The 27346-nt window shown below is 40.0% G+C and overlaps 1 protein-coding gene across 1 annotated transcript in view; it reads left to right on the forward strand.

Annotated features, from left to right (window-relative positions):
• LOC307254154 (mothers against decapentaplegic homolog 3) overlaps positions 1 to 25317 on the forward strand; it is a 30809-nt gene extending 5492 nt beyond the window's left edge. The window contains exons 2-8 of the mRNA XM_080032416.1: positions 16142 to 16335; positions 16743 to 16877; positions 17206 to 17331; positions 18730 to 18942; positions 19064 to 19201; positions 20914 to 21058; positions 22637 to 25317. Coding sequence (XP_079888542.1) covers positions 16142 to 16335; positions 16743 to 16877; positions 17206 to 17331; positions 18730 to 18942; positions 19064 to 19201; positions 20914 to 21058; positions 22637 to 22760 — 1075 coding nt within the window. The 3' untranslated portion in view covers positions 22761 to 25317. The remainder of the gene's footprint in view (positions 1 to 16141; positions 16336 to 16742; positions 16878 to 17205; positions 17332 to 18729; positions 18943 to 19063; positions 19202 to 20913; positions 21059 to 22636) is intronic.
• The last annotated feature ends 2029 nt before the right edge of the window (positions 25318 to 27346 follow it).

The following is a 27346-nucleotide window of genomic DNA, read 5'->3' on the forward strand; positions in this document are numbered from 1 at the left end:
GAGACTCAGTGCTCTTTAAGTGTTGAACCATGAACATGGACATCACGTTTAAGTGGCAGACGTGACTCTGAGACGTTTACATACTAAACAAACTTCACTACTTTTGTGACAATGAGTCAGACAACTTTTGTAAATTAGGAGGAGATAACAGATCAACACTCTTGTTAACTTATTGCATTGTCTAGTCTTGTGTAGAGCTGCAAGGATTAATCGAATGATCAACTATTAATCGATTATTAAATCGACAACTATTTTGATAATTGATCAATCGTTACGAGTAATTTTTTAATAAAAAATTTCCAAATTCTTTGTTTTCATCTTATCAAATGTGAGTATTTTCTGGTTTCTTTAATCCTATTATGACAGTAAACTGAAATATATCTGTGTTTTGGACATAACAATACATTTGAGGACATCAACATGGGCTTTGGAAAACTGATCAACATTTTTCAACATTTTCTGACATTTTACTGACCGAACCAATCGCTTAATAATCGATTAATCAAGAAAATAATCGACAGATTAATCGATTATCAATTAATTGCAGCCCTAGTCTTGTGTGCAATATGGCCGTTATTACATGAACAGGGCGTACCTAACTGTACCGGTCTTGTTATGTTGAAACGGAGACAACTGTGGAACAAAAAAGATAAACCCAATAATGTTATTCTATGTTCTATGTCTAACAGTGGTTTAAGAGTTTTAAGAGTATTAAAAGTATGTACGATTCCATTAGTGGTTCTGTGGGAGAACACTAGTTCTATATTGACATCTACCAACCAAGGTGTGTTTTAAGTTGTGTTGTGTCTATTAACCGAGCCGGGGGAAGTAGATAGATTCCTCTCTACTTACCGTAACTTTCGCTAAGTTTGGGCTGGTGATAGGCAACGCTTTCGTCTTGTCAACACACATCCCACCTGGAAGCTAGACTAACGTCTGACTCACACTGCTGCATGTCAGGGCAAGAGAGGGAGGGAGTGAAGAAGTCCCAAGCACTCAAATGAAAGATGTGATGAAAAAAGAAGAAAGAAAGACAGGGGAAAGAAAGAATATGGACTCAGAAAAAGACCACATCGATGCGAAAAAATGGGATGCATATTACATTTATTTATTTAAATAAGACCTTTCTTAACACTGTTACAAAGTGCTTCACAAGCAGAACCTTTTTTCCAGTAAGAAGACAGGCATACAGACCTGATCACAGAAGCATTAGAATATCATTAATGAAAGAAGATTTAAACAGAAGAACAGAAACAGTGACTATAGAATAAGATCCGATATAACAGATAAATACAGAGTAATTATGATCAGTCAAACATACGCTTTGACTTGTATTCATATTTACTCTATATATCTACCTATGATATATCTGATATGAAGAGAGGGAGATCAGTAACCTTTTCTCATAAAAAAACATTGACATTCACAGAACAAGAACCGGCTCCACTACTGTGTTTCCTTACATGTCACTGTTTAATGGGTTTATTGAGATTCATGGTGGATGTTACAGACAATTTGGAAGTAACGTTTAAAGGGATTTATTTTGTTGATTTAGTCAACCCATGAAAGGTTTTGTGCTAAGACCAGTATTCCACAATAATGTGAGGTGTTGTAGGAATCCACGATAGCACAATTTATGACTGAAAAAGCTAGAAATCAAAATAAACAGATTTAGTGTCAGACTTAGAGGAGAACCTGGCCAGGATAAGCCTATATAGACCCAAAGCAAAATCTTTGTTGTTGTAGAGTTTTGTATTGAACTGCAATACCCAATTGCAACTGGCAGTAATGTATCTGTATCACAGATAATCAAAAGCTGGCATTATAGCATTTTACTTAATCTTGATTAAATTATTCTGATCAAAATGAATACTGTCCTTGAAGAAATGTGTCTTTTTTTGCATTGCTGAAATGTGGGTACAAAGGGATGACAGGAGTTGGGGATTCCCACTGTTGTGTCTGTTACTTTAATGTGGTGGAAGAGTGTGCTCTAACAAGGGAGAATGACACATCCTTTATAAACAGAAGAAGACTTAATAAAGAGTGAAAGCAACAGAGGTGAGAAAAGGCATTTCAATCCGCAGGGATCAGAATGTGAAAGAGCAAGGTGAACCAGAAATCTAAGGGTTTAGACGGAGGAAGAGACGGAGACAGAATATTTGGCAAGAGGCAGCGTGTTGGATTCTCAATCTTATCAAAGGGAGACTGCGGTTAGTGTGGTTTGAGACAGAGAAAAAAGAAACAAGCTAATAGCATAGATAGAGCTGGTTTGTTGTCCAACTAGGCAGCAGTTAAACATCAAAAGAAGTGTGTCTGTCTGCGTGTGTCTGGTTTGGTAAACTATACTACAGTATATACCAACATACACACACTGCACCATTTCTCAAAATCTGTGAATATCTGCTCATGATCTACTTTGTGTGCGCTGGAAGAAAAAATCCAGTGTTAATACACAGCCTAGGCTCTATAAACGGGCATTTTGTTAGTTACGGTGGGCCCCCTTTGTTTACATATATTTGACTAACATTTCTTTTCAGCGCACACACAATACGTACAGGTAGAGAATTGTGAGTAGCTATTCACTCATTTTGGCAAACATTTATTTTGACAACAAGCATTCTCCATAATTGCTGACTCCACCTTTTAGGGACACAGCCTCCAGTGGGGCATCCACCCCACCCTTTGCAACTCTCTACTGTCAGATATCTGAAATGCTGCATCAATTTGAAAACCTAACCTGTTCACTAACACCTAAGGGGTATAGTTACTTCATTGCTGTTAATTCTTTCTGCTGTATTATTTATTTTGTTTGCTTCGCTGTTTTTTTTTGTGTGAAGTGCCCTTGGGCCTCTTGAAAGGAGCTATTAAAAATTTAAGATTATTTATCATCATACACAGGCATCATGCACACCATGTCATTTTAACTTGTGTGACACTGACACTGCCCAGGTTAAATCCAGGTTTGTGTGCTATTTTGGATTGCGGAGGATTTCGAGTTGAACCAAAGTTGGGTTCTAAAGGCTGAGGGTAAACACTGTCACGGAATAACATCAGTTAGGTTTCTCATAGGGGATTCAACCAAAAACTCTAAATTATTTCGATAGATTAATGTTTCAGCTCTAAAACACTTTAGAAACTGCCTGAGGATACCCTGCCCCTCTATTTAACATCTTAAGATAAGTTCATACATTTCCCAATTATATGAACTGCAAAGTGTGTGTGTGTGTATATATATATATGGGAAATCATTAAATAATAAGTTATTACATATGACAAATTAAAAATCAGAACACCATTATCCTAATGATGCTTCTTTACATCTCCTTCATACACAACTACACACACAGACACTCTTTTCCCCTCACTGAGAGAGCTTTTATGTCAAGCGTCACATCTGAGTCATTGGAGACAGCATTGTTGGACAGGGGCGCGACACAGGACAGGTCACAGAGAGTTTATGTGTGTCTGTCTGTGGGCAATTGGCTGCTCTAATGATGGTAATAAGTTGCCCTCGAGTTGGGTTCAAGATTGTTTCACTGTTTGATTTGCTTGACAGAGAGGGAATAATGCTGTGCGTCAAAGCAAATGCATACACAATGTGTGTGTCTGTCTTTCTGTCTGTCTGTCTGTGTGTGAGTGCATGCGTGTGTTTAAAGAACACCTTTCTTATGGTGTTTACCTTGAAAAACTGAGCGAGTCAAAGCTCAACGACTTCACCTGGCTGCTACTGCTGGGTAATACAATCATTGTAACTGTCATATACAGTAGTTATGCCATCATAATATTCTGATATTATGACATTTTTAGTGTTGATCACTTATATATAAATGAATATCACATATTATATTAATGTATTATTTAAAAAACATGAAAAAATAAGGGGTCTCATGTAGTTGACTTCCTAATACTGTATATGTAAGCCACATCATCGATAAATAAATGTGATGACGGCATTCAGGTCACTTCACTTCACACTGTGTGTGTGTGTGTGCATGCATGTGTGTGTGTGTGTGTGTGTGTGTGTGTGTGTGTGTGTGTGTGTGTGTGTGTGTGTGTGTCTGTGTGTGGTTAGTCAGCTCGGAGGAATGCTCTCTCTGCCTGTCGGGGCCTTGAGGAAGGCGTGGGCTGCTGTTTGGTTTTTCGCCTTGCATTAGGGGTGGAGTTTGTTACAGCTCTGCCTCGACTTGGCCCAGGCCCTCTCACTATCTGTGGGGGAGTGCATGTGCACACCGCAGCAACACACACACACACACACACACACACACGTTCACCAGACAACAGGCCTGCCTTTGTGCTCCACTGGCCTCTACCACCACCACTGCTGCTACGGCTGCTGGACTACAGCTTGGTCTGTGCAGGAAAACAACTTGACACATAAGAGCAGAACTTTAAAAGGAGAGTGGTAGATTACTTCTAAGCCAATAGTACAAGTGAGAGTCTTTATACACAAAGAGAGGAAGAGATGTCTGAGGAGGTGGGTAAGAGTTGGCTGATGTTGAAGATAAGCAGAGGCCAGCGACTCACTAAACAGAGAGATGAAAGATGAGATCACCACTTTAGCTAGAAGCAGAAGAACCAGAAACTTAAGTCTAGCAGAGACAGCTCCCCCGTCACTTCTCTGTCAAGGACAACGGCTATAGCAACACACGACAAACCGGTGACCCCTATTAAGATTTTGACCTCAGGAACTTGATCTGAGTTTGTCATGATGTCATGATTACACTATTGGAATCTACCCTCACCATGTAATCAAATAATTGTATCCTTATGTATTCTTCCAATGGGTCAACTTATAAGTTTTGACTAGTGATGATGATGCCTTATTTTGTCTGGACTGTTGGGAACCCCCAGGAGCTCTAGAAACATGCTGGAGTGAACTGGAAATTCAAAGTTGTTTGTTAGGTGTGTTTGTCTAGATGGGACCTTGCTAATGTATCAGCCTGTAATTAGATAGTTTACTCATCAGAAACTTTAAATAAAAAGTTTGCAATTTAAAGACTATTTTAGTTCTCATGGCAGCCTTTTTGTCGGCAACAGTTAAATATGTTGAGCCCCGATTCCACCAAAAGTCACAAGACCTTATAGTTCCAGGAACTCCTCTTCCAGGAAATTAAAGGTTCCTGTGGCCCGGTGGTGTCTGTGTTTCCACCGGGAGGTTATCACATGGTAGCCGTTGACGTATATGGAAAAGCAGTAAAAGCAACTAAACTGTACGTTGTTTTATGATACATTTGATGAATGTTGAGTTCCGACAGAATCAGTGTTCCCTAGTTGTAAATTATCAGGGGAACAACCGATGCTTTCTTTATCAATGTTTGCATAGAGACTGGAAAAAAGAAAACTAAAAAGACAAGACTGGTGAGCTGTATAGTGTTGCTGCATATGGGAGATGATATTTTAACACAGGCACTGGACAGATTATTTCTCGATATATTTTAGCGGAAAACCGCGGCCGTCTCACGGTAAAAGAGAATAAAAATAAAGGGTGAGAAGACTCCTGAGCTGAATTTTTGCATCGCTCCTGATGCGCTCCTGCTTTGCTCCATAGACTGTAGGTCTATATAAAAGGCTGCTCTAATCAGTTAATATTTGAGCAGAAAAAAAGGCAGACACAAGCACAGCAAATGCATGATGTGTTGTCTGGGCGATATTACGGAGGACTCTCATGTTGTGCTGTTGCTAATCACTTTTTATTACATCGCAAATGTATGAAATTCAAACAAGGAAATGAGATGATCACTCTTCGCAAAAGCGGAGTTTTTAACATGGCGGGTGAAAAGATGCGAGAAGGCAACTGGACCAATCAGAATTCTTCAGCACTGCAGCCCCGCCCATTTGTAAAGTACTACCCCCAGAGCCGGGTCTTTTTCTGGGGAAAGCATAGTTCAAGGAACTACGGTGCCTGCGGTGGAAACACGCATAGTTCCTCCAAAGATTCTTAGTTCCTGCGATGGAAACATGGCTTTGGCTTCTATTTAAACTTGAAAAACGTTTTTTTTCCATAAATCACAGCTCAGTAACTGATTTTCCAATTTCAAACGATACCCAGACCTTGTCCTTGGTGTACCATACTTCACGCCCATTGCATGTTGGGATAGGCTCCTGTCCCCCTACATACTGAATATCCAGTGTAGAAAATGGAGAATTGGACTGATGTATGACAAACATCCTCTGCTGTCATGTGTAGTAGGGTACTTTTCTTGTTACTGTTCAGGGTTCAACATAACTTTTTTTTCCTACTGGCCCGCCGGGCCAGTGGATCCGAGTTTTACTGGCCCCTTGTATATTTTCACTGGCCCTGCACACACTTTTTTTTTCTTCATAATTTAGTGTCAATAATTATAATACCTGTATTAGAAAAATAAAGAAAGATAACCAGATCTAAAGGGAATATCTATACTGTAACAGTATAGATATTCCCTTTAGATTTGGTTATTTTTCTTTTAGTTAATTATATGAAATGTTGATATTGCTCATACACATAATATAAAACCAGGCAAACATATTGAATTAGAAGCCTACAACTGAAAGTATGTTGAAAGAGTCGGCCAGTATTTTAAAGTCCAGTAGTTTGAAGGTTGTTTTTATTCTTGAATTTGGGTAGTTTAATGAATAGTTCACCTGCAGAAGTCATGTTCAAACATAAAAAATAAATAAGAGATGAAGGTCTGATCATTCTTTGTGGTGTGGTAGGCTGTTTTTATTACTTTCTCTATATGCATTAGGGATGTGAATGTGTCGACCGAATGACCGGTTTTCCACTTTCGCTCAAGTTGACTTTAAAATTAGAATAGAAATCCGAAAATCAGTGGGTTATGCCGTTTTTTTAATGGGAGATTTCACCGTGTATGTGAGTTCACGTCTGGTCGTGAGCGCGCTGCAGCAGTGTCACTTCTCCATGAAGTGTCAGCGTCACATATAAGAGTCCGGTGTGGGACCATTTTTTCAAACTATTGATAAAAAACAATGCAGTGCAAAATATGCAGCATAAGTTAAACGCTCGTCTAAGACTATGACGTTAAATCACCTTAGAAACACACAATGCCTTCGTCCGATCACAGCAGCGTTTCACCGTGTGATCTCGCCAGCGAGTGAGCCGCCGCGCAGATGAACTGTGGTTTGTGGCTAAAATAATAACCGGGGATATTCTCCCCGTTAGCGATTTCAATGGGAAAGACTTCCGCGATCTGATTGAATGTCTCGAGCCTGAAAACACAGTGCCAAACTGCGCGACTATAGGAACTGTACAGTGAGCGGAGTCCCTCCGTTCGTTTCTGTCTACAACCGACACAATCACCGGAGACGCATTCACAGCGTTTAAATAACGCCTCTCATTTGTATTAGCCTACCATTGGGGCTTGGATGCAAATATTGTAACATTACGGCGGCAGATAAAGGAAAAGCGCAGTTATCATTTTCTGCGCCTCAACCTCTGCTGTGGGAAGAAAGAAAGGGGGCAGAGTAAGTCGATTGATTTGTCGACTCGCAGGCGGACGGTAGGCAGCTCTGCCAACGGTGCCTGTCAAAACGCCCACGCATCGGTTGTCCACTGGCCTTTCATTAAAAAATATATTTTATATTAGGTTTATTATATTGAGTCTTAAATAAACACTGCTTTCATTACGACTCAGAACGCGCATTTCAATGAACCATGATGTAGTCTACAAAAAGATACTGAACTGTGATTGGCCAGTCACTGGCCCGGGCGGGACAGTGACTGGCCAATCAACTTGCCCTGCATATGATTTTACTGGCCCCGGGCCATCGGGCTATACGTTATGTCGAACCCTGCCTGTTATTTTTCTTATTTTAGGGTTGGGCGGTATGACCGTATCGTGCAATTGTAGAAATGTATCTACCGGTAGAGATTTGGCAATACAGTTTATAGTGTGGTGGAAAAATTATATGTGGCACATCAACCACTTCAAAAAGAAAAACTATAGCAGGTCATCAGGTTCAAAAGAGTTTGGAAGTGTCTTTTCCAAAAGGCACTCCAAAAAACCAAGACGATGGAGGGAAATTAAGCATGCCATTACGCCACACGTAAAGTCATGGTCCAGATTTTCACTGTTTAAAAGACGACGTCATGAGAATCGGTCAGCACCCTCAATCCGAAGTGCGTAATGCCATAGCCGCAAGCTCTTTAGTGAGGTGAAGTTTACATTTTAAGCCATTCATCGTCATACATGCCTTGACCGTGATATTAAATGAATTATACAGTGAAACAAGATTTTGAACATACTGTACCTCCTAACCCTATCTTGTTTTATACTTTCATATAGTAAGTACAGCACCAAGAACTAACCATAGCCTCGTTTTTTATCTCCTTTTTTTTTACATCCACATTTGACGTCACATACCGTATGATCTTGGCTTGTATTTCAGATATCTGACCATCAAATCAGAGAAGTCTCAAAGCAAATAGTGATTAATGAAGCTCAGTGGATTTTAGCTACTCCCAAGTAATCAAGTACTTTGTCATACCAAGGAAATATTAGCAATTTATCAAATCGCACTTATATTGGAAACATTCTTTTTTTTTCTTTCATTGTGAAATATCACTTTGTGGGATACCATGTCCAGGTGGAGGATAGTACGTGTTTAAACAGATAATGTAAAAGATAAACAAACATTCATTTCACTGGACTAGAGGAGACGCGTCTACAGTCTGCAGCCCCACTGAAGGAAAAAGAAATGGAACCATACTGTGGAGAACTTTATTGATGACTTGCATCTGGAATATTTTCAGTCATTCATCATTTTGATTTGGAAAGCAAGAGACAGGCTGCTCAGCTCATTGACTATTAGCAGTAAAACTAATGGTTCCCAGTCCTCCTCTATCGTCCCATCCCTGGGCCCACCAGTTTTTTGCGTGCAGATTTGTGGTCTAGCCCTGCCGGTCGCCTGTCTGCTGGTTTCTCATTTCACACCACCAGACCCTCCTTCACTGGTCCCAGGACTCTCCAGTCCTATGATATCACCTGGGGGCCACGACCAGACTTGGTTTTCTCTAACACTCTATTCTTGGTTCTTTTCCTTCACCGCCTCCCCACCCCCTTCTTTTGTTAGAAAAAATAGAAGTCTGATGGCTTTTCCAGAGAGAGTGGGAGGTGTGTGTGTGTGTGTGTGTGTGTGTGTGTGTGTGTGTGTGTGTGTGTGTGTGTGTGTGTGTGTGTGTGTGTGTGTGTGTTAGTGTGTGTGTGTGGAATATATTCCTCTGTGTGAGTTGGAATTTACTCACAAGCTGAGATTTCCTGCACTTTGAGCATTTTACATCTGTGATGATGAAGTTGAGCGCTGCTGGACCACGATGATGAAATATTATTAACCGAAAAAATCCACATAAGAAAAAAAAGTTTTGAGTTACATAGGAAAAAGAATCCCTGTGAAAATAATGACTAGGTTTAAAACTTTACCATCTGGCCTTCAGTATCAATGGACTTTTTTGTTGGACTGCTACTAATTCTTTTCAACATTGATTATTCCTTTTTGGTCTTTCGATTGGGGATTTTTTTTCACAAAATGTAGGGAAAATGATTCTGGTATGTTTTAGAGCCATTTTTACAGAGTTTTTAGGAATAATTTAACAGTAATCAAAATAGTAGCCTATTGTAAATTGCGATTATTTTAGTCAGGATAATCGTCACATGAACGTTTTACATCGTGCCATGCCTACCTTTGATTGTTTTCTCTATTACTCAGAGCCTGTTGAGAGAAGTGAAAGTAACTATTTCAATTTGTAAAATTATTTAAAGTAAATTATTCTGTGTAATTGTCCAGCTGCAGATCATTTGAATGGTGGCAAGGGATTTACATTTGACAACAGTTGTGCAAGAACAGGTGCAACTTTGGTTGAAAACACATTAATTAATGTGACACTCACTGGGGTATGAAAAGGGGATAGCTGCAGTAAAAGCAGAAGAGCGCATCGACTTCAACACTCAATTGCAAATTAACTCTTGAAATGCATTGTATTTCACACAACCAAAACTTTGTGGCAGCTCCTTCTACAGAATCAGCCCTCTGCTGAACGTCACTTGTTTGCAGCCCTGTTGTCGACGGCTCGAGCGACTGGCCAAAGACTTAATGAAAGGGCTAATGGCCACCCCAGCCCTCCACAGCCACACCCCTGCAGACTCAGCCCCCTCTCAGCTCTGGATAGTGGGACAGACGGAGGAGAGGGAAGGGGGGTTTTAGGGGCCCGGTCACAGACACTCTGAGCTGTCCTGAGCTGCTGAGACCGTCTGCCAGTCCTATTGTCCAGCAGCACCCTCCTTTCTTTATTCACCACTTAATTCCCCCCCTTCTCTTCCCTTGAGGACAGATTGTGACTGGAGGTCCAATGTTGACATGCCCTGCAAGCACCTAAAATGTCCAAATCGTTTCATTTTACTTTAGAATTAAACAGGAAAGTGTAGCTACTTAAATACAGTTGATATATTACAGTATTACAGACTGATGAACCAACACTGAAAGACAACTACACATAAAGTAATCTTTTAAGTGAGCTTCTGCTCATTAGAGTTTGAAGCTTGGCAGAGAGTTGTAAAAGGTCCATGTTAAAAGGTCCGAGCCCAAAGAGAGAGAGAGAGAGAGAGAGAGAGAGAGAGAGAGAGAGAGAGAGAGAGAGTGTGTGTGTGGGTGGTTGTTTGTCCAGCACTGCTGCCTGAACGTGCACACACACACACACACACACACACACAGTGTATATGTTTGTGTCTGAGCGTAACTGGGCATGCCTCAGAGTGTTTGTTTTGCCCCCCTCCTCCCCAGCTCAGTAAAGCTCAATCTGTTCCGTCTGAGTCTGTTTTATGAGTCAGCCAAAAACACACACACACACACACACAAACACACATCTAATTGTTTATCTGCTTGTATGCACAATCACTCACATGTGCATATCCAATTCTTTTTATTTGAACTTTCCACAGATGATCACTCAATGTGTAAATCTAGTATAGTTATTTTATCTAACTCTCGCTCTTACCTCAGTGTGTGTGTGTGTGTGTGTGTGTGTGTGGGTGTGTGTGTGGGTGTGTGTGTGGGTGTGCAGGTTGCACAACTATAGCAATCACACACACAGAGCTGGATGGGTGTAAAGGTCAGGTTCACCCTGAGCTTTGGGTCATCAATGCTGTTGACACAATTTCCCCTGGGGCAAAAATAAATCGATACCAATTTGTCCTCTTTCATTTCTGGACATCAATTTCACTCAATGCATGGTTATAGTGCTTATTGACTGTCTCTTGACAGAGAAACTACCTTGTTTTAACTAGCCTTAAATGTCTCTACAGATGGAAACTAAAATCAATGTAGGACCGAAAAGTGGAGTGAGTTTTGGAAATATCGATTTTTGATTTTATCCGGATATCAAATCGCTAATGAACATTTTATAGTATAACATCTTTATGTTTTATTGACTGATTGTTTTTTCTTGGTCATATTTTGCACCTACAGAGTAACATCACGTAATAACTAGTGCTGAAAAGATAAGCCGATGGGTCTAGTCTGGGGGGACAGAAATATCAAATATATTTTGTTTTTGAGCAATTTGATGACATTTAAGACAATTGAATTGGTACATTTCTTTTAATGTTTTCTTAATTTAATATACCAAAAAATGTGCTAATAAAAAAAATAAGATTTGTTAATTGATATTATAAAATGATATTGAAAATTGATTGGGTGCAAACCCAGTACTGACTTTCTCTATTCAACCTAGTAAAATTTTGCAAACCGTAAAAACTAATTAAAATCACATTTGAATTTCTTAGGAAGTGAACTGAAAATGTATCTGGTAATTGATTAGTTAATTAACAGAAAATTCAACGTTTGAAGATGAAAAATGTAAAAACTTTGATGCTGCCATCTTCTCAGAATGTATTTACTTATGTATCTTTATTTGACAGGGACAGTGCATATTTATAAACATTTCTGTAATTATGCCAGATTTAGCCAGAAGGATATTCTCATATACCCACTAAAGTGGCCTGGACAGTACAGACAGACATACAGACGTATGGACTGACAACTTTAAAAACTTAATGCCTATGGCCTTCGGCTATCTAACAAAATAAAGCTTTTCATTCTTCATCAGTCTGATATTTTAATGTGAGTAGGGTCTGTGTTGACCAGTTTCTTGGCCTGGAGGGAGGAGCCAAAGGTTGAAAACTGCTGGACAGAATTCTTGGAAGCCCTCAGATCCCACCCATGTCCTTCAAATCTTCAGTCTGGAACAAACACACACACATCCAGACACACACACAGACACACATGCACACTGCACACACACACACACACACACACACACACACACACACACACACACACACACACACACACACAGGCATATGAGCTCAGCAGGGAATTTGGGGTCATAGTTATCCCCCCCTTTCCTCCTCCACCCTACTACATAGCTGGAGCACTGTGAGCTCTAACTAATTTTAAATAGTTTTTCAGGATCTGAGGTTGGTATTTAGACAGTGCTACTGGCTTTTCCTCTGAACAGTGGACTGAGGCTTGATTGTGGTGCAGGAGTGGTTTATACTGTCTGGGTGGTGTGTCTCATTAATTGTGCCGCCATAAATCTCTTGAAAAGAGTGAGTGATTCATATTGAGAAGGGTATAGTGTGTGTCTGGACCTGTCAGTTTGTTTGATGTGCAATGTTTTGACCGTTGCTTCTTTTCTTTTTTTCTGTAAATACATTTTATTTAATCAAACTGCCATATAAAGGAGTTAACTGGCATGGCCTTTGAATACATTTCTTTGATTCAGATTCAGATTCAGAAAACTTTATTGCCTGTCGTAACAGAAAATCGTCTATGACGTGGCTCGACATACAAACACGATAATGTAATGATAGTTTATTAATCAATCAATCAATCAATCAACTTTATTCAAGAGACTCGAGGTCCATTTAAAAAGACATATAACATACACGTTAAAGTAGACAACCATAACAATGCTTCCACATGTTATTAGCTAACTGACTGATACAAAGCTGAATATAATGAAAAGCAAGTTAGTTGCCACCCTTAATTCAAAAAGTTAAATTTAATTTTTTAATAAACTTTTTAAAATGTTTGATGAGGACAGCAAGATACTCAGTACATTTTTTGACCTGAAGGATTTACACAATGGGCTTTGATAAGAAACACTGAAGGTTTTGTCTGTTAAATATATAACGTCACATGGGATCTTTAAGCTCAGGCACTGATACTTTTAAAAGCTCGCTGAAAATGTTGCACATAAAATCAGCTCAAACTTAAGATGTATTGATGTTGCAGAAAATCAAACATGTTCAAAATAGGGTTTTGAGCGTCAGTGAGGAGGAGCCACTCTGCTCAATGAGCAGTGCAGTCTTCTATTTTTTCCACATGCCCTACTTTTCCCTGGTCAACTTACATACACTGACTGGACTGCTTTGTGAACTGTTGCTTTTGTGCACCTGTAAATCCAACAGAGACACTATACTGCATGTATTTAAGTGATATAAGTGAACTCCACCTTTGAATCTCCAAAATATGCGAGGTTGATCGTTATTACTGCTCTATAAAGTCATATTACATTTCTGGTTGAGTGTAGATCCTCTTTTGTGTTGTATTGCACATGTGCAGTACTTCAGCTTTCGAATGAATTAGTGTGTGGGAGTCATACCAAACAGTTACGGTCACACTTGAAGAAAAAGTAAAAGGCATTGACTTTAACAGACTTTACAAAGGTAAAGTCGATTAACTACTGTCTGACACCAAATAGCCAGTAATGTCACTGCAGTTTGTGCATGTCTGCCTCAGCCCACACAGTGTCTAGCCCCACCAAACACCCACTCAGAGCCCAAACCTAACACACATACCACTGACATCAGATCAGCCCTGTCTGACCATTTATAACACATCTACAGTGAACACTTTTTCAGTTTCAAAAGAATCAGGGAACCTTTTACAGTATAACCCCAATAACCATGCAACCAGCCACAGAGAGTCATAGAGTTATTGTTCCAACTTCATGGTAATGTTTTTGTAACGGCTGGACAGGGAGGACACAGGCACAGAGACAGTACCAGTTCAAGAGGGTTTATTTAGAAGGAATCTGGGGTTTTGGGCCGGGCTCTGGAGTGGCTGACAGGCACTACAGTATTTACCTGCACTTGATTGCATACTTTCTCAAGGTGTTATTGTTTGTTTGTCAACTCTGTGTAAGTATCCAGTTTGTATGAGCAGCCAAATCTTCCATTACTGTTTTCATTCAACAGTAAGATTAAAAGCTGAGTATTGGGCCGAGCACTGTTTGTCTTTGATTGTAAAGCCGGAAGTGTGTGAGTTATTTCATCAGACCCCGTGCTGTCTGTTTACCATGAGGCATCTCTAATCACATTACATTGTATTCTTTCTTAGTGGTGATACGGCAAGCTTCAATAGAGACAGTAGAATACAGATTGTACAATAAGCCAAACTCCATGTCATTATTGTATCATGTATGAAGGAGAAAAAACAAGCTGTTTTATGTGCTATTGATTGACCATAATAGCATTTCATGGTTGAGGACAGCTCTGCTTTCAACTTTCAGTTCTCTAATGATGGCTACCGGACCGCTCAGGTGTACTGGCCAAAGAAATTGCTGCTTTTCATTTATTTATTTTTATTTCATTTTATACTATTTTTTTACTTTTTTTTAATAACCTTATATACATATAATTATAAACCTCTCTTAGCCTCTTGAATGTTTTCATAGATTTGGTCTCTTATTAGTATTTTCGATGCATATTTTCGAGGATTTTTAGCTGGGCAATAATACACAGGCTCTCACTTGCGGGAATGAAGGGTGTGTTTTTCACATTCCAAGCTTCACCAGCTTTCGTTCTGCAATAGACTGCTTTCTTCAACTGCGTACTACTTCTGCATGCTTGTGTGCACATATAGTACTCAGACACCATTTACAAATTCAAGACATCCTCCCTCCTTCCAACACACACACACACACACACACACACACACACACACACACACACACACACACACACACACACACACACACACACACACACACACACACACCAGACCCCTTTATAGTGAATAAAAGCTTTTGCCGTGAAAAATTAAAACCCTATTCTGTCCTTGCTGGGACCTGTTCAATGGTTGACCCAAATGAGCCACTATACTCTGAGCTTTCAGTAGTTGTATAGTACTCATCCTTGTTTTGATTTGGGTACAGACGTTTGTCCTCCTGAAGGGCTTTGGCTTATGCCTTTGACCCTTACCCTGTATTTGTGTGTGAGAGTGACTGAGTGGGCGAGACAGAGAGATAGAATGGACATATGCGGTCGTTGCCTCTTGCATAAGAGGATGAGGGTGTTTTTTTCTCTCTCTCTTTCATGGGTCATTGTGCACACAGATTAGAGGCCACGTCCCTATTATGACGATCTGCAGTGTAAAACTACCGCTCATTACAATCTGGCATCATCACTCTGCCAACAGTATTGTGTACCAGATGAGTGCAGATGTTAAACAACACAATGATATCCCAGTGAAACACACTGTTGTTTCATTTAGCAGGTTGTTTATTATTAGACAGCACCTCATATAGCCAGTGTGTACACAGCTGGGACCCTCATCAATAGGAGGTAGTAGGAGAGCCCAGACTGAACAATCATACTAAACACAACACCTAGTGTTTGATGTGTTTGGGTGGACACAATTGTGTTTGGTACATTTTGACGAGAAGAGATTTATCGATTGTTGGTATTATGTTTATTTACCAGGTTGTGTTCTCGCACAAAGTTAGCGGTGAGTTTATAAGAGACGAGACTCATCAACATTTCAAGTCATGAATCTTCGACAGGTCATCAATTTCCTATTGAAAACTGCAATGATAACTAGTACTACAGTTATTATGAAATATTCCCAAAAAATTGTAAACTTAGTATTTCAAGTGAAAACGAATCACATGTCACACAACGTGTTACACGGCACGTAAGACGCAAATCTTTTTCTGTGTGTGTGTGTGTGTGTGTGTGTGTGTGTGTGTGTGTGTGTGTGTGTGTGTGTGTGTGTGAGTTCTTAACCGGTAATGCTTGAAAACCCATGATAAGTATTGGGAAAACTTGCAGATTATTGAGCAAATCTCCTCTCCTCCTATCTCCAGGTCTCTGGATGGCCGTCTGCAGGTGTCCCACAGAAAAGGCCTTCCCCACGTCATCTACTGCCGGCTGTGGCGCTGGCCAGACCTGCAGTCCCACCATGAGCTGCGGGCGGTGGAGCTGTGCGAGTACGCTTTCCACACCAAGAAGGATGAAGTGTGTGTCAACCCGTACCACTACCAGAGAGTAGAGACGCCAGGTATGAGCGTCTTTAACTGTTCTTAACGACGCACTTGACTTCATTTCACTTGACTTTATTTGCTGTCACAGACTTTTTCTGTCAAACAGCCTGCCTTCTTTATTTTTCGAGGCACATTTTCATAAAGTTGTTTTTATCTACAGGGCTTATCCAATATTTCTCCTGTGATTTATGGCACATAATCTTGTCCTTATTGTATAGTTTTACTGGATGTTTTTTATTGATTTGTTTTTAAACTGTGTTGCAATTCATATTTCTTTATTTTAGCCAGGCACAAAACCAGTCACCATTGCTATGTTTTAAGAACCTACTTGTTTTGTGTGTGCGCGTGTATGTGTGTGTGTGTGTGTGTGTGTGTGTGTGTTACCGTGTGTACGTGTGTCTGTGTCTTAACATCCATTATACAGTACTCCCACCTGTGCTGGTGCCCAGACACACAGAAATCCCCAGTGAGTTCCCGCCTTTGGATGACTACAGCCATTCAATCCCTGAAAACACCAACTTCCCTGCTGGCATCGAGCCCCAGAGTAACTACATACCAGGTACCATCGTGCTTCCTAACATGACTCACACTTAATATCACGTATCCATTTTACACATGAACTTGTATTATAGTGTTGTAGACCTAGTTGGATTTTTCACATTATCCCAGTGTCAATTTGTTAACATCATTCATAAAGGAATAGCTTCTTTCTTAAGGTATTATTTACTTTTTGTCTTCCTGTGTTGTTTTTCAATCAGCCAGCTGCTATACGCATATGACAAATATATCCACCAGGATACTTTACCACAAATGTGACGTGTTGTTGTCCATGTCTGTGTGTGTGTCTGTGTGTGTCTGTGTGTTGCTTGGTTTTTTTTGTGTCTCAGAAACGCCGCCACCAGGCTACCTCAGTGAGGATGGAGAGACTAGCGATCACCAGATGACCCATAGCATGGACACAAGCTCCCCAAACCTGTCACCTAACCCTGTTTCGCCCACACACAGCAACTTAGGTAAGGACTGTGTGTGTTTGTGTGTGTGTCTGTGTGTGTGTTTGTGTACTGTGACATTTGTCTGCCCTCACTCGCAGACAAATGTCTCAATAGTGTGTTCCCCTCATGGGAATTCTCTGTTTGATTTGACTCCATTTTTGTTAGAGGAAACCAGGTGATGAAAGAAGCCTTTGTCTTCCCTGCACTGTGTGAGCTGGTGACCATCATTCAGCTCACACTAACATCAATGACAATATCCTACGTTTATTCTATCAGGATGGGAGAACACCAGGGGGCTTGGCCCAGAAAGCTACTGGTGAAATAACAAAATCACACCAGTTCCATTTGGCAGTACTGTCCAGCTCCGTCCGGGACTTCAAAGCCAAGAACAAAATGTTGAAGTTGTGAGAGAGTGGCCGTGTTGAGGGGGAAAAAATAGAGCAAATTACCAGAACCAGTGGAAGTTACTGAACATGGTCATGGATAAGCCTGTAATTTCAGCTTCCCACCAGTGATGGTTGAGTTTCCACATTTCGTCTGGTTGGGGCTTCTGGGAAACAGCGTATGGGTTTGACATTTTGTGACGTAAGCGTAAGCTAGTGTTTTTCTTCCCCCTCTACATCCACCTCAGCTCCTGTTCTCCCCACACTTCACCTTATTCTTTGCTTCTTTATTTGCTTCTTCCTTGTTTCAGTTGCTTTTCAATGTATTCTTTTTCCTCCCAACAATTCGTTTTTGATGCCATTTTATTGCTCTATTTTGCTCTCACAACGGGCTTTAACACTAGCAAGGCTCCGTGCCAGTTCCAAGGGTCAAACCTAATTTTGATCCGGCCAGCGTGTTCAGGCCTAAAATAAATTGGTTCAGAACCTAAAAAGTTGGTTCTCAGCTAGAACCAAAACATTATTGTTTTTTCTTGAGAACCGTGACGTCATCAACGGGTGTGCCTAATCTGTGAAGACGGGAGAACGAAGGAGATAAAAGAAAGCAACTATGTCCAAGGCGACAGAACAGAAAAAACATGCATGTTCTGCCAAGTAAAATGTAATGCTTGGTGGCGATTTGGGCATCAACCGACTTCCAGGAAAAGTTGGAGAACAGCACAAGAAAGAGCAAAGACCAATTAACATAGGGGGAGGAAACTTTGGATGCGCTTAAACTGGTATGAACACTGGCTGGTTCACCAGAAGTCACCGAGGTTCTTAGACTCCAGAATGGAACCAGAACCAGAACTGTGTCTGTGTGAAAGCATAGTTTTTCTGTTAAATTGAACTTATATCTCCTGTTACCCATTTATTTCCCCATTGCACAGTCCCCCTGCCAGCTAGCTATAGTCTTGTACTCCATTCTCTCTGTCTACTTTCCTTTTTTTTGGTTTGATGAATGAAAAGCGTTTCTTCCTCTGTGTCTCTGTGTCAGACCTTCAGCCAGTCACATACTGCGAGCCGGCCTTCTGGTGTTCTATTTCCTACTATGAGTTGAACCAGCGAGTAGGAGAGACCTTCCACGCCTCCCAGCCCTCGCTCACAGTGGACGGCTTCACGGACCCCTCCAACTCAGAGCGGTTCTGCCTGGGTCTGCTGTCCAACGTCAACCGCAACGCAGCTGTGGAGTTAACGCGCAGACACATCGGTAGGACTCCATTTAGAACCGTTTAAACCACTTGTAAATATCACATTACTCACATTACATTTGTTATTACTGCTCATGTCTTTATTTTCGTTTGTCGTTCTGTTTTATTTTTTTCTTCAAGGACGTGGTGTGCGGCTGTATTACATCGGAGGAGAAGTGTTTGCAGAGTGTCTCAGTGACAGCGCCATCTTTGTCCAGAGCCCCAACTGTAACCAACGTTACGGCTGGCACCCAGCCACTGTCTGCAAGATCCCTCCAGGTGTGTGTCAAGCTCACAGACAGAGAGTCATGGTTGAGGAGAGAGAACAGAATGAGGAGGAATGAAGAAACGAGGAGTAAGAGAGGAAGAATCAAAAGTCTCAGCAGGTGGAGTGGGTCAGAGTGTTGGCGCTTTGATCCACATCTCTTTCTGTCAACATGTCGAAGTGTCGTTGAGCAGGTCACTGAACCCACTAAAAAGTTTTGTTTAAAAAAAAAAAATATTTCACACAAGCTGTCCCTCATTATATACTGTATATAAAGAATGCTCCACTGATTTAGTATTGCACTCCCAAAACATTGTTGGACACAAAGTGGACAGTATTGAATTGATGCAGATACCCTCTTATACGTACAATAGATAAGAGATGAAGATAAATACCTAACAACATTAGAGTTACTAAGTGAAATGAGTGATGCGAGTTTGATAGTGGAGAGAGATCAGAACTGAATGCTATGTTCCACACACTGCGACTCTGCCCGGCTCATCTGACAGTCAAAACATTAAACATGTGAAAAAATTAATGAATAATCAATTAGAGCTTGCCATTTGGACCATGTTTTGACCGTCTGTTTTAATTTATTTGCGATATTATATCTACTTTCAGTTTCATTGCTGAGTCGCCACAAAACTTTATTAGTGTTCTTAAAGATACTTTGGTTATAAAACAAGAGGTCTAAACGCTGGCGTTTCTAGTGTTAAATTCTTTATTTACAATTCTGCATTTCCTGCACAACACAGGACTGTTTAACCTGTGGACAGCGGTAATACGCTAAACAGCGTCTAAACGGCCAGAATCTTATAAGAAGAAGAAGAATAAAATTATTTATTGCTTGAATATACTTTAGTGTGAACGTTTCAACACACCTCGCATACACAAATTAAAAAAACACAATTTTGGGGCGACTGTGGCTCAGTTGGTAGAGCGGGTCGGCCGATGATCAAAGGGTTGGAGGTTCGATCCCCGCCCTGCCCTGTGTCATAGTTGTGTCCTTGGGCAAGACAATTCACCCACCTTGCCTTGTGTGAATGTCGATAGTTAGCCTGCTATCAGTGTATGAATGTGTGTGTGAATGGTAACGTGTAAATGGGAACAGGTCTCCCTTGCAAAAGAGTCTTCGGACTCAATGGGATATACCTGTATAAATAAAGGTTAGAGAACAATCGATCTTTAAGTAGACAGTATGTAGTATATAGATGTTGAGTATGTAAGAGGGAGGACGTTAGTATAGCTTTCCGAACACAGCCAAGGTGCTTACTTTACCCACAATTCAATGCGATCCTTGGCCCTTTCATTGATTTATAATAATCATTTTATTTATATAGCACCTCTCAAAACATTGTTACAAAGTGCTTCACCAAACAAGATAACAACTGTAAAATCAGGATTTAAAAGAAAATACAATTTGGATTTTTCTTTTTCAAGCCCAACTGGCACTGCATTTAATGACATCACATATGACAATTTATTTCATTGTATTTCCTTCTGGAGCCACAAAGGGATGTATACAGGTTTTTGTTCCACATATGCAGTGGGTACTCCCAAAGATCTCTAAAAAATATATATTTTGATGTGTAATGTTGGTAGAGTTTTCCTTTAATCCAAACATCCCCAAAATGTTCCCCCCAATTCTAAATACAATGAAGACCAAGGTGATTGTGACTAGTCCTTGTGACCTGACTTTTGGTTGTGTCTTTGTTGTTCCCTCTAGGGTGTAACCTGAAGATCTTCAACAACCAGGAGTTTGCGGCCCTTCTGGCCCAGTCAGTCAACCAGGGCTTTGAGGCTGTGTACCAGCTCACCCGGATGTGCACCATCCGCATGAGCTTTGTCAAGGGCTGGGGAGCCGAGTACAGGTAGGCTGCCGTCACAGATCAGCCATGGGTTAATGACAACTACCAACAGTAAACCCCAAGAGTTGAGCTGCTTACCGAATTAAAAAAACCCACATCCAACTTGTCAGCAGCATTTTAATTGCTTTTGTGCAAAGATCAAGTCCTTAGCCAGCCCTTATGTAAACGCAGACAATAGAAACAAATAGACTGTGAATCACATCCCACAATCCAGCCGCCCTCGCTCCAAGGCATGTGCTCACACTCTGGTGATTCCGGTGTATGACGTCGCTGAGTCCTCATCAATAGAAACAGGCTCCAGTTTGCACGGCCAGACTATTTTTAAACAAACACACATGTGCTGTGTCAAAAAAGAAGATGTCAGACTTTCCCTCTTCCATCTCCTCCCGGTTTTCCATACAGTCTGACTCACTGATAGTAAACAAGGAGGCGATGGAATAAAAGGGGGGCACTGGATTGGTTGAAAAGCCGGCTTTGCACATAAGGGTTTCCTCACGGGGGAAGCCTTTGTGCTACAAGCGACTGCTCACCAGTCGTGTCCAGACCAAATTCTCACATGTGGAGACACTTATAAACAGGATTCAGGTTACTGGACCAGCCAGGCCTTCCTCATATTCCTACCTCCACCCACACCTCTCTCACTCTGTCTATTCCCAGGCTGACTTTGGTTATTTTTTTAGAATTCAAATTACTTTGTCCCTTTTCATGTTCTTATTTAATTCACTATAAAATAGACAACACATTTTAAACAGACAGTTGTAAATACAGTATGACCTTCCACCTTTTTTATGAAGCTTATTTCCACTACTCAACCCATATAAACCAGAGGGAAATTAATCAATCATGCAGCTGGCAAGTGTCTCTGTACTTCTGGCTTGTCAAAATACACAATACATTTTGCCAGCTGTTTTATTGGTATTGACAAGGAGTTTATGGTATGAACACAACTTTTAACCAGATCAAATGTTCAGTTAAAAAAAAGGGGGGCATATCGGCAGAAATGACAAAGTTATCACTGAAGGAGGCTCACTAAAAGCCAAACATATGGGGAATCTAACCACTCTGTCCACTATGTCGTTATTAAGTATCTGCAGTGTTTTCTACAGCTGATGTTGGCCTTTCACTTTGCACTTAACTCCACTTAAACTCATACATTAAATTGCTCTAATATAATAACACTTGTGCCTCCCCTCCCCGCCCTATGGGAAAAGCTGTTGGGGGTTTTGTATGAAAGCTGTTATCAAATAGAGCCAAAGGATGTGGATATCAATAGGTTTTATTATACTACAATTATATATGAATCAGAAAAAAGTCCTAAAAGATTTGCTTTAAGCCATTTTTTTTAAAGAACATTTAAGTGAAAAAAACCTGAGCATCCCTTTTTACATCTAAATGTTTCTCGGAATGTTTACAGAGCAGAGATAAGAAATGATTATGAAATAAAAAAAAACTTGCAGTATGATCGAAACAACAAGCTTTTGACTTTTGCTGAAACTTGACTTAGTAAGTTTTCCTTGCACAAGTCCTGCTCTGACAACAGCTGTCTCTGTTTACCTCACATCTGTTCTGTTTCTCTCCAAGGCGTCAGACGGTGACCAGCACCCCCTGCTGGATCGAGCTGCACCTGAACGGCCCCCTGCAGTGGCTTGACAAGGTTCTCACACAAATGGGCTCGCCGAGTATCCGTTGCTCCAGTGTCTCCTAAGAAAAACCCTTCATCCACCCAAGTCTCCTGACAGTGACTTAAACACACACAGACTGCATGCAGACAAGAAACGGCTACACAAACTACGGAAAGATGATTCCCCCCACCCCACACACACACACACACACACACACACACTCATTCATCCAATCCTCAGTCTGTCACTTTGTCCTTCTTCCTCCCCACCAGCTGTTGGTAGCACTTTTTATATTCATGTTGTTTGTGGCAAAAAGGGGACAAGTGCAGTAAAGCAGTACCATGTTAGTATGATCTCCACACTTTGTTCAGACTTCTCTTGACAGCAATTGTTTAATCGTTGGCAATCCAAGTGCCAAAAAAATATGTGTTTTTGTTACAATTAAGAGATTTTTCTTTTTTTTCAAGATTTTCAAGATTTCTTGTACAGATGTTTAAGTGAACAGTGGAATTCATACAATGAATTACAATTTTTTAAGCATTAATAACTATTTTGTAAAGCCTATGTAACATCATGTTAAATGCATTTGACTTTTCTTTGTTTTTCTATAAGGGCATTTGATATGTTATGAAGACCTTTGCAAATGTGACCCAGTGAGACGAATTGAAAATGTATAATATGGTGGAAATGTTCACCCAACAATGTTCACCACAAACACTGTGTGAAGGACTATACTGTAATCCAAGCACAGACTTTTGTTAAGGGTGTTCATACTGTCATTCGATGCAGCCTTTGTTTCTCTGGCAAGGCAAATGACATGATGTTAAACTCTGTGTTAAAGTTGCAGACAGAAACAAATTATAAGGCAAGGAATCAGTCAAGCATTAGATGAAACCTTTCCTCCCTGTAAACCATACAATGAATTGAACCATGGGCCAGATTACAACACAGTCCAGATACAGTAAAGCAGACAAGAGGTACAACTCTTTAAACCCACACGAGTACTTAAATATAGTGGCATTCATCAAATGTCATGAGGAGGATGATGCACTTTTGTAAAATGTTAATGTTGTACTAAAGCGATGTTAGCTAAGTACATTCAATGGCAGTTGTAGTTAACAGCTGCAGTTGGTCTTGTCAGAGAGTAATGTGAAATATATCCTGCATTTGTTTCAGGAAGCTTTACCAATTTGCAAAATAATTTTGCATCTTTGTATGTTGTAGTGGATAGATAATAACAGGCATTTACACATAACTTGAAAACATCTCACAAACTTTACTGTTCTGCAATTTTTTAGCTAAGTTGAACACACAAAATGTAGTTGGAATATGTATTGTGTTATATAAGTACTCTGTGGAAGACCCTGTATAGAGAGCAGGAAGATGCCTTTTGCTTTTTTAATTTTCTCTCTCAGCAGTCCATAACATCGGTCTTATTTTAAGCCATCGGTAATATTGACTTTTTGCACGCTCAGGATCGTAAAAAAAAAAAGCTTATTTGTGCACAGAAACAAGTGAGAAGGAAAGACATATGGCTCTCGAGACTTTAGAGTCTATTTTGCTACCAATTATTTTTTCAAGACAATATGGTGTTGATGATTTGTCCGCTCAATGTGCTTTTGCATGACATTAGAAAAAATACTGCTAACAGGTATGACGATACTGATCTTGTATTTTTCTACCTGTGAATACGAGGCAGTTTCAGTACAAAGCAAAGCTTTTTACAAAGGGAAATGTTTGGATAGAGCCATGTGAATAACAGAATCTTCTCAAAATATGATGCCCATTGTATTTTTTAGCTCTATGTACATGTAGTACATACAGTAATTTTTTCATAATGTGACCATTAACTTTTAGAATGTTAATGGTTTTATAAAGAGTCGAACAAACAAATAAAAAAGCTCAAAACAAACAAAAAGTTGAGTAAATGTCGGGAAAAGCTATAGTCTTAGCTTTGGTCCTGTTTCCTTTCAGCCACCCGCTGTGGGGGAAGTGGATTTCCCTGTGGTTCTATAACACTATAGACAAAGACACTGTGGGTGGACATGGACAACATTTGGATTCCTTTTACAGTACTTATTTACATTAACCCAGCTTTGATGTTAATGCCAGCCCATTGGTGCTGCTCTTAACATTTTTAAGGGACTCGAAGAGAACCCCAAAGCCATAAGATAACACACTTAGGGGGCTGGTAGATTTTGATCTTGGTTATATTTTAACTTCTAAACCTTCAAATTATAGTGTGGGGTTGTTTCAGAAACAGTAGCATCTACCAATCTGAGACATTACGGCTCTTTTTAGGGATTAAGAGATGTCCTTAAAATACAGCAGCCGTGATCTTAATGGACTCTTACCCCATGGTCAATGTAATTACTCAGTAGAGAATACTTTGCAAGCAATTATGTCATTTTTATACACACTTCAAGTTATTGTGCTTATCCCCTCTTGTTGAAATTGTTCATTGTTATTGTTACGATTAGTTGTGATTTATGTATTTGTGTTATAAATTGGTCTCGTTTCTAGATGTCTTGTATAAAAAATATACCCTATATTTTCCCCTGCCTATAAAACGTTGATGTGATTCTTTATATTTTTTTGTTTATTATTGTTCTATAAATAAAATATATATCTTGTGGTGATGCTGGGGCCGACATGCCATCTGAGATGAAAACTGAAGCTTTTGAATGTCAAACGACCATGTCTGTATTTCAGGTTATTCTTGATATCGGCCAGATTCACTTCGTAGAGCATAACCAAATAATTCAACTAGCTCAATTGAATCCAGTTCACACTATAATTTAACATAGAAAAATCAAAATTACAGTTGTAACTCAAATTTTATAGCGTCACAAGTTTTCTTAGCGTGAAGTGTACTTAAAACAGTTATTACAGGCCTCCCTGGAAACCTTGAAGTTTTTAGACTCCTCTTTATTCTTCTGTAGTTTGGGGATTTCCTACTGTGGTGGATAATTTTACACTGTCCTCAAACGCAGACAGAAAGAGTAATTACAGTCCCCAAAGCGGAGACTCTTTTGTTTCATCTCACAAGCTAATGCAAACCATACTAATGTCTGCTCTCACAGACACATGACATGGCTTCAAAAAATGAGTGCAGCCTTTGTTCTGATGCCCTTTAGGTATAGAGGGCTGAACAACCTGAACTAAATCCCTGTCACTATGGTGAGAAATAGTTTGGATGCATGAGAGAATCAGTTGTTTTAGTCAGATGGTGGCGGGACCTAAGCCAAACTTCTTCAATCTTCATAATATCTGGTTATTTAAAATACAGTCTCTGTCATGAACAATCTTTTTTTTTTGCAATCCAAGAGATTGTTGTAGGCCCAAGCACCTCCATTGTGCAATGACATCAAAGGCTGAAGCTGCATCCACACAGCCGTCTTTACATTACGTCTCCACCAGTCCCCTGTCTGTTGAGTTCCGCCTGAGCTCATTCCCAGACAACACAAGCATTGAATAATTAAATCTGTGTTTTTTTCAGTAGAGTCAAACTCAGGGCATATATGAATCATAGATTGAGACTGCATGTGAACTTGGATATGCATAAAATGTCGCACTGCTCCAACAAAAATGATTTAGGAGGCGGATTTGTTTTAATTAAGCATTAGGTCAAAACTGACATAACTATCTTCAGCTATATGGCAACAACAACTAAACAGACATTTAATAGTATTTCTGAAATCAATTTAAAGTATTTTTTTAAATTACTGCTATCTGACTTGGTCTTTGCTTCACTAGGAAGATGTATAGTGGATATACGTTTTCAGGTTTTTGCATACAACTGAATGAAGATAAGATTGTTACATGTGTATGAATGTCTTAGTGAGAGGCAAACATTGTCGTTAGATCAGCCTTAGAATATCTGATGGGTAGCCGTCTCTGCCATCAGTGCGTGAATGTGTGTGAAAGGGGTGAATGCGACAGAAGTATAAAGCGCTTTGAGTGGTCAAATCTGACTAGAAACGCGCTGCTTACCTTAAAAAAAGGAATCTTTCCAATTGTATGCTAAATTAACTTTTTTCTCACTACTTATTTGCAAACTAATACGGTACTGCACAGGCCAGCAGCCCTTTTAAGTTCCTTTAAGGACTTTCTCATTATTTTGTTGAATAATAAGAATATTTTATTGCTGCACCAAAAATACAATGGGTGTCTGTTAATAATTAAAACATACACACTGATGACACCATTGTTAATTCAACTTTTTCTTGGTCTCATTAAAAAACTGTTTAATTCTTAGATATCATCTCCATTGTTGGTTTGAGTGAAGTGTGTTTATACCATAGGTTTGTACCAAAGGTCACCATCATGCTTCTTGTTACTGATGGCCATGAACAGTTTTAGCTCAACACTCCCATCTGCTGGCTTGGTGGTTAAATAACGGGCTGGGTACAAAGTGAACTCCATTAAAGCAGAAGTAAGAAATATATTTATGTTAATATACGTGTTCAATTAAGTGATCACTTATATAGTGTGCAGGCTTCATAAGACAGGTCTCTCAGTCACTCCTCTGCACATAATCGGTGAGAAACGTTTCTGGTATCCCACAACCGTTTATCCAATCAGAAGAGAGAACGCTACAAATGGGCACGTCTCTCTGCCCGTGCACGCGCAGAGCGCAACAGTGAGGTGAATGTTTATGCGCCTACAA

The sequence above is a fragment of the Ammodytes marinus genome, assembly GCF_949987685.1.
Source record: "Ammodytes marinus genome assembly, chromosome: 1".
In the NCBI taxonomy this organism is placed as follows: Eukaryota; Metazoa; Chordata; class Actinopteri; order Uranoscopiformes; family Ammodytidae; genus Ammodytes; species Ammodytes marinus.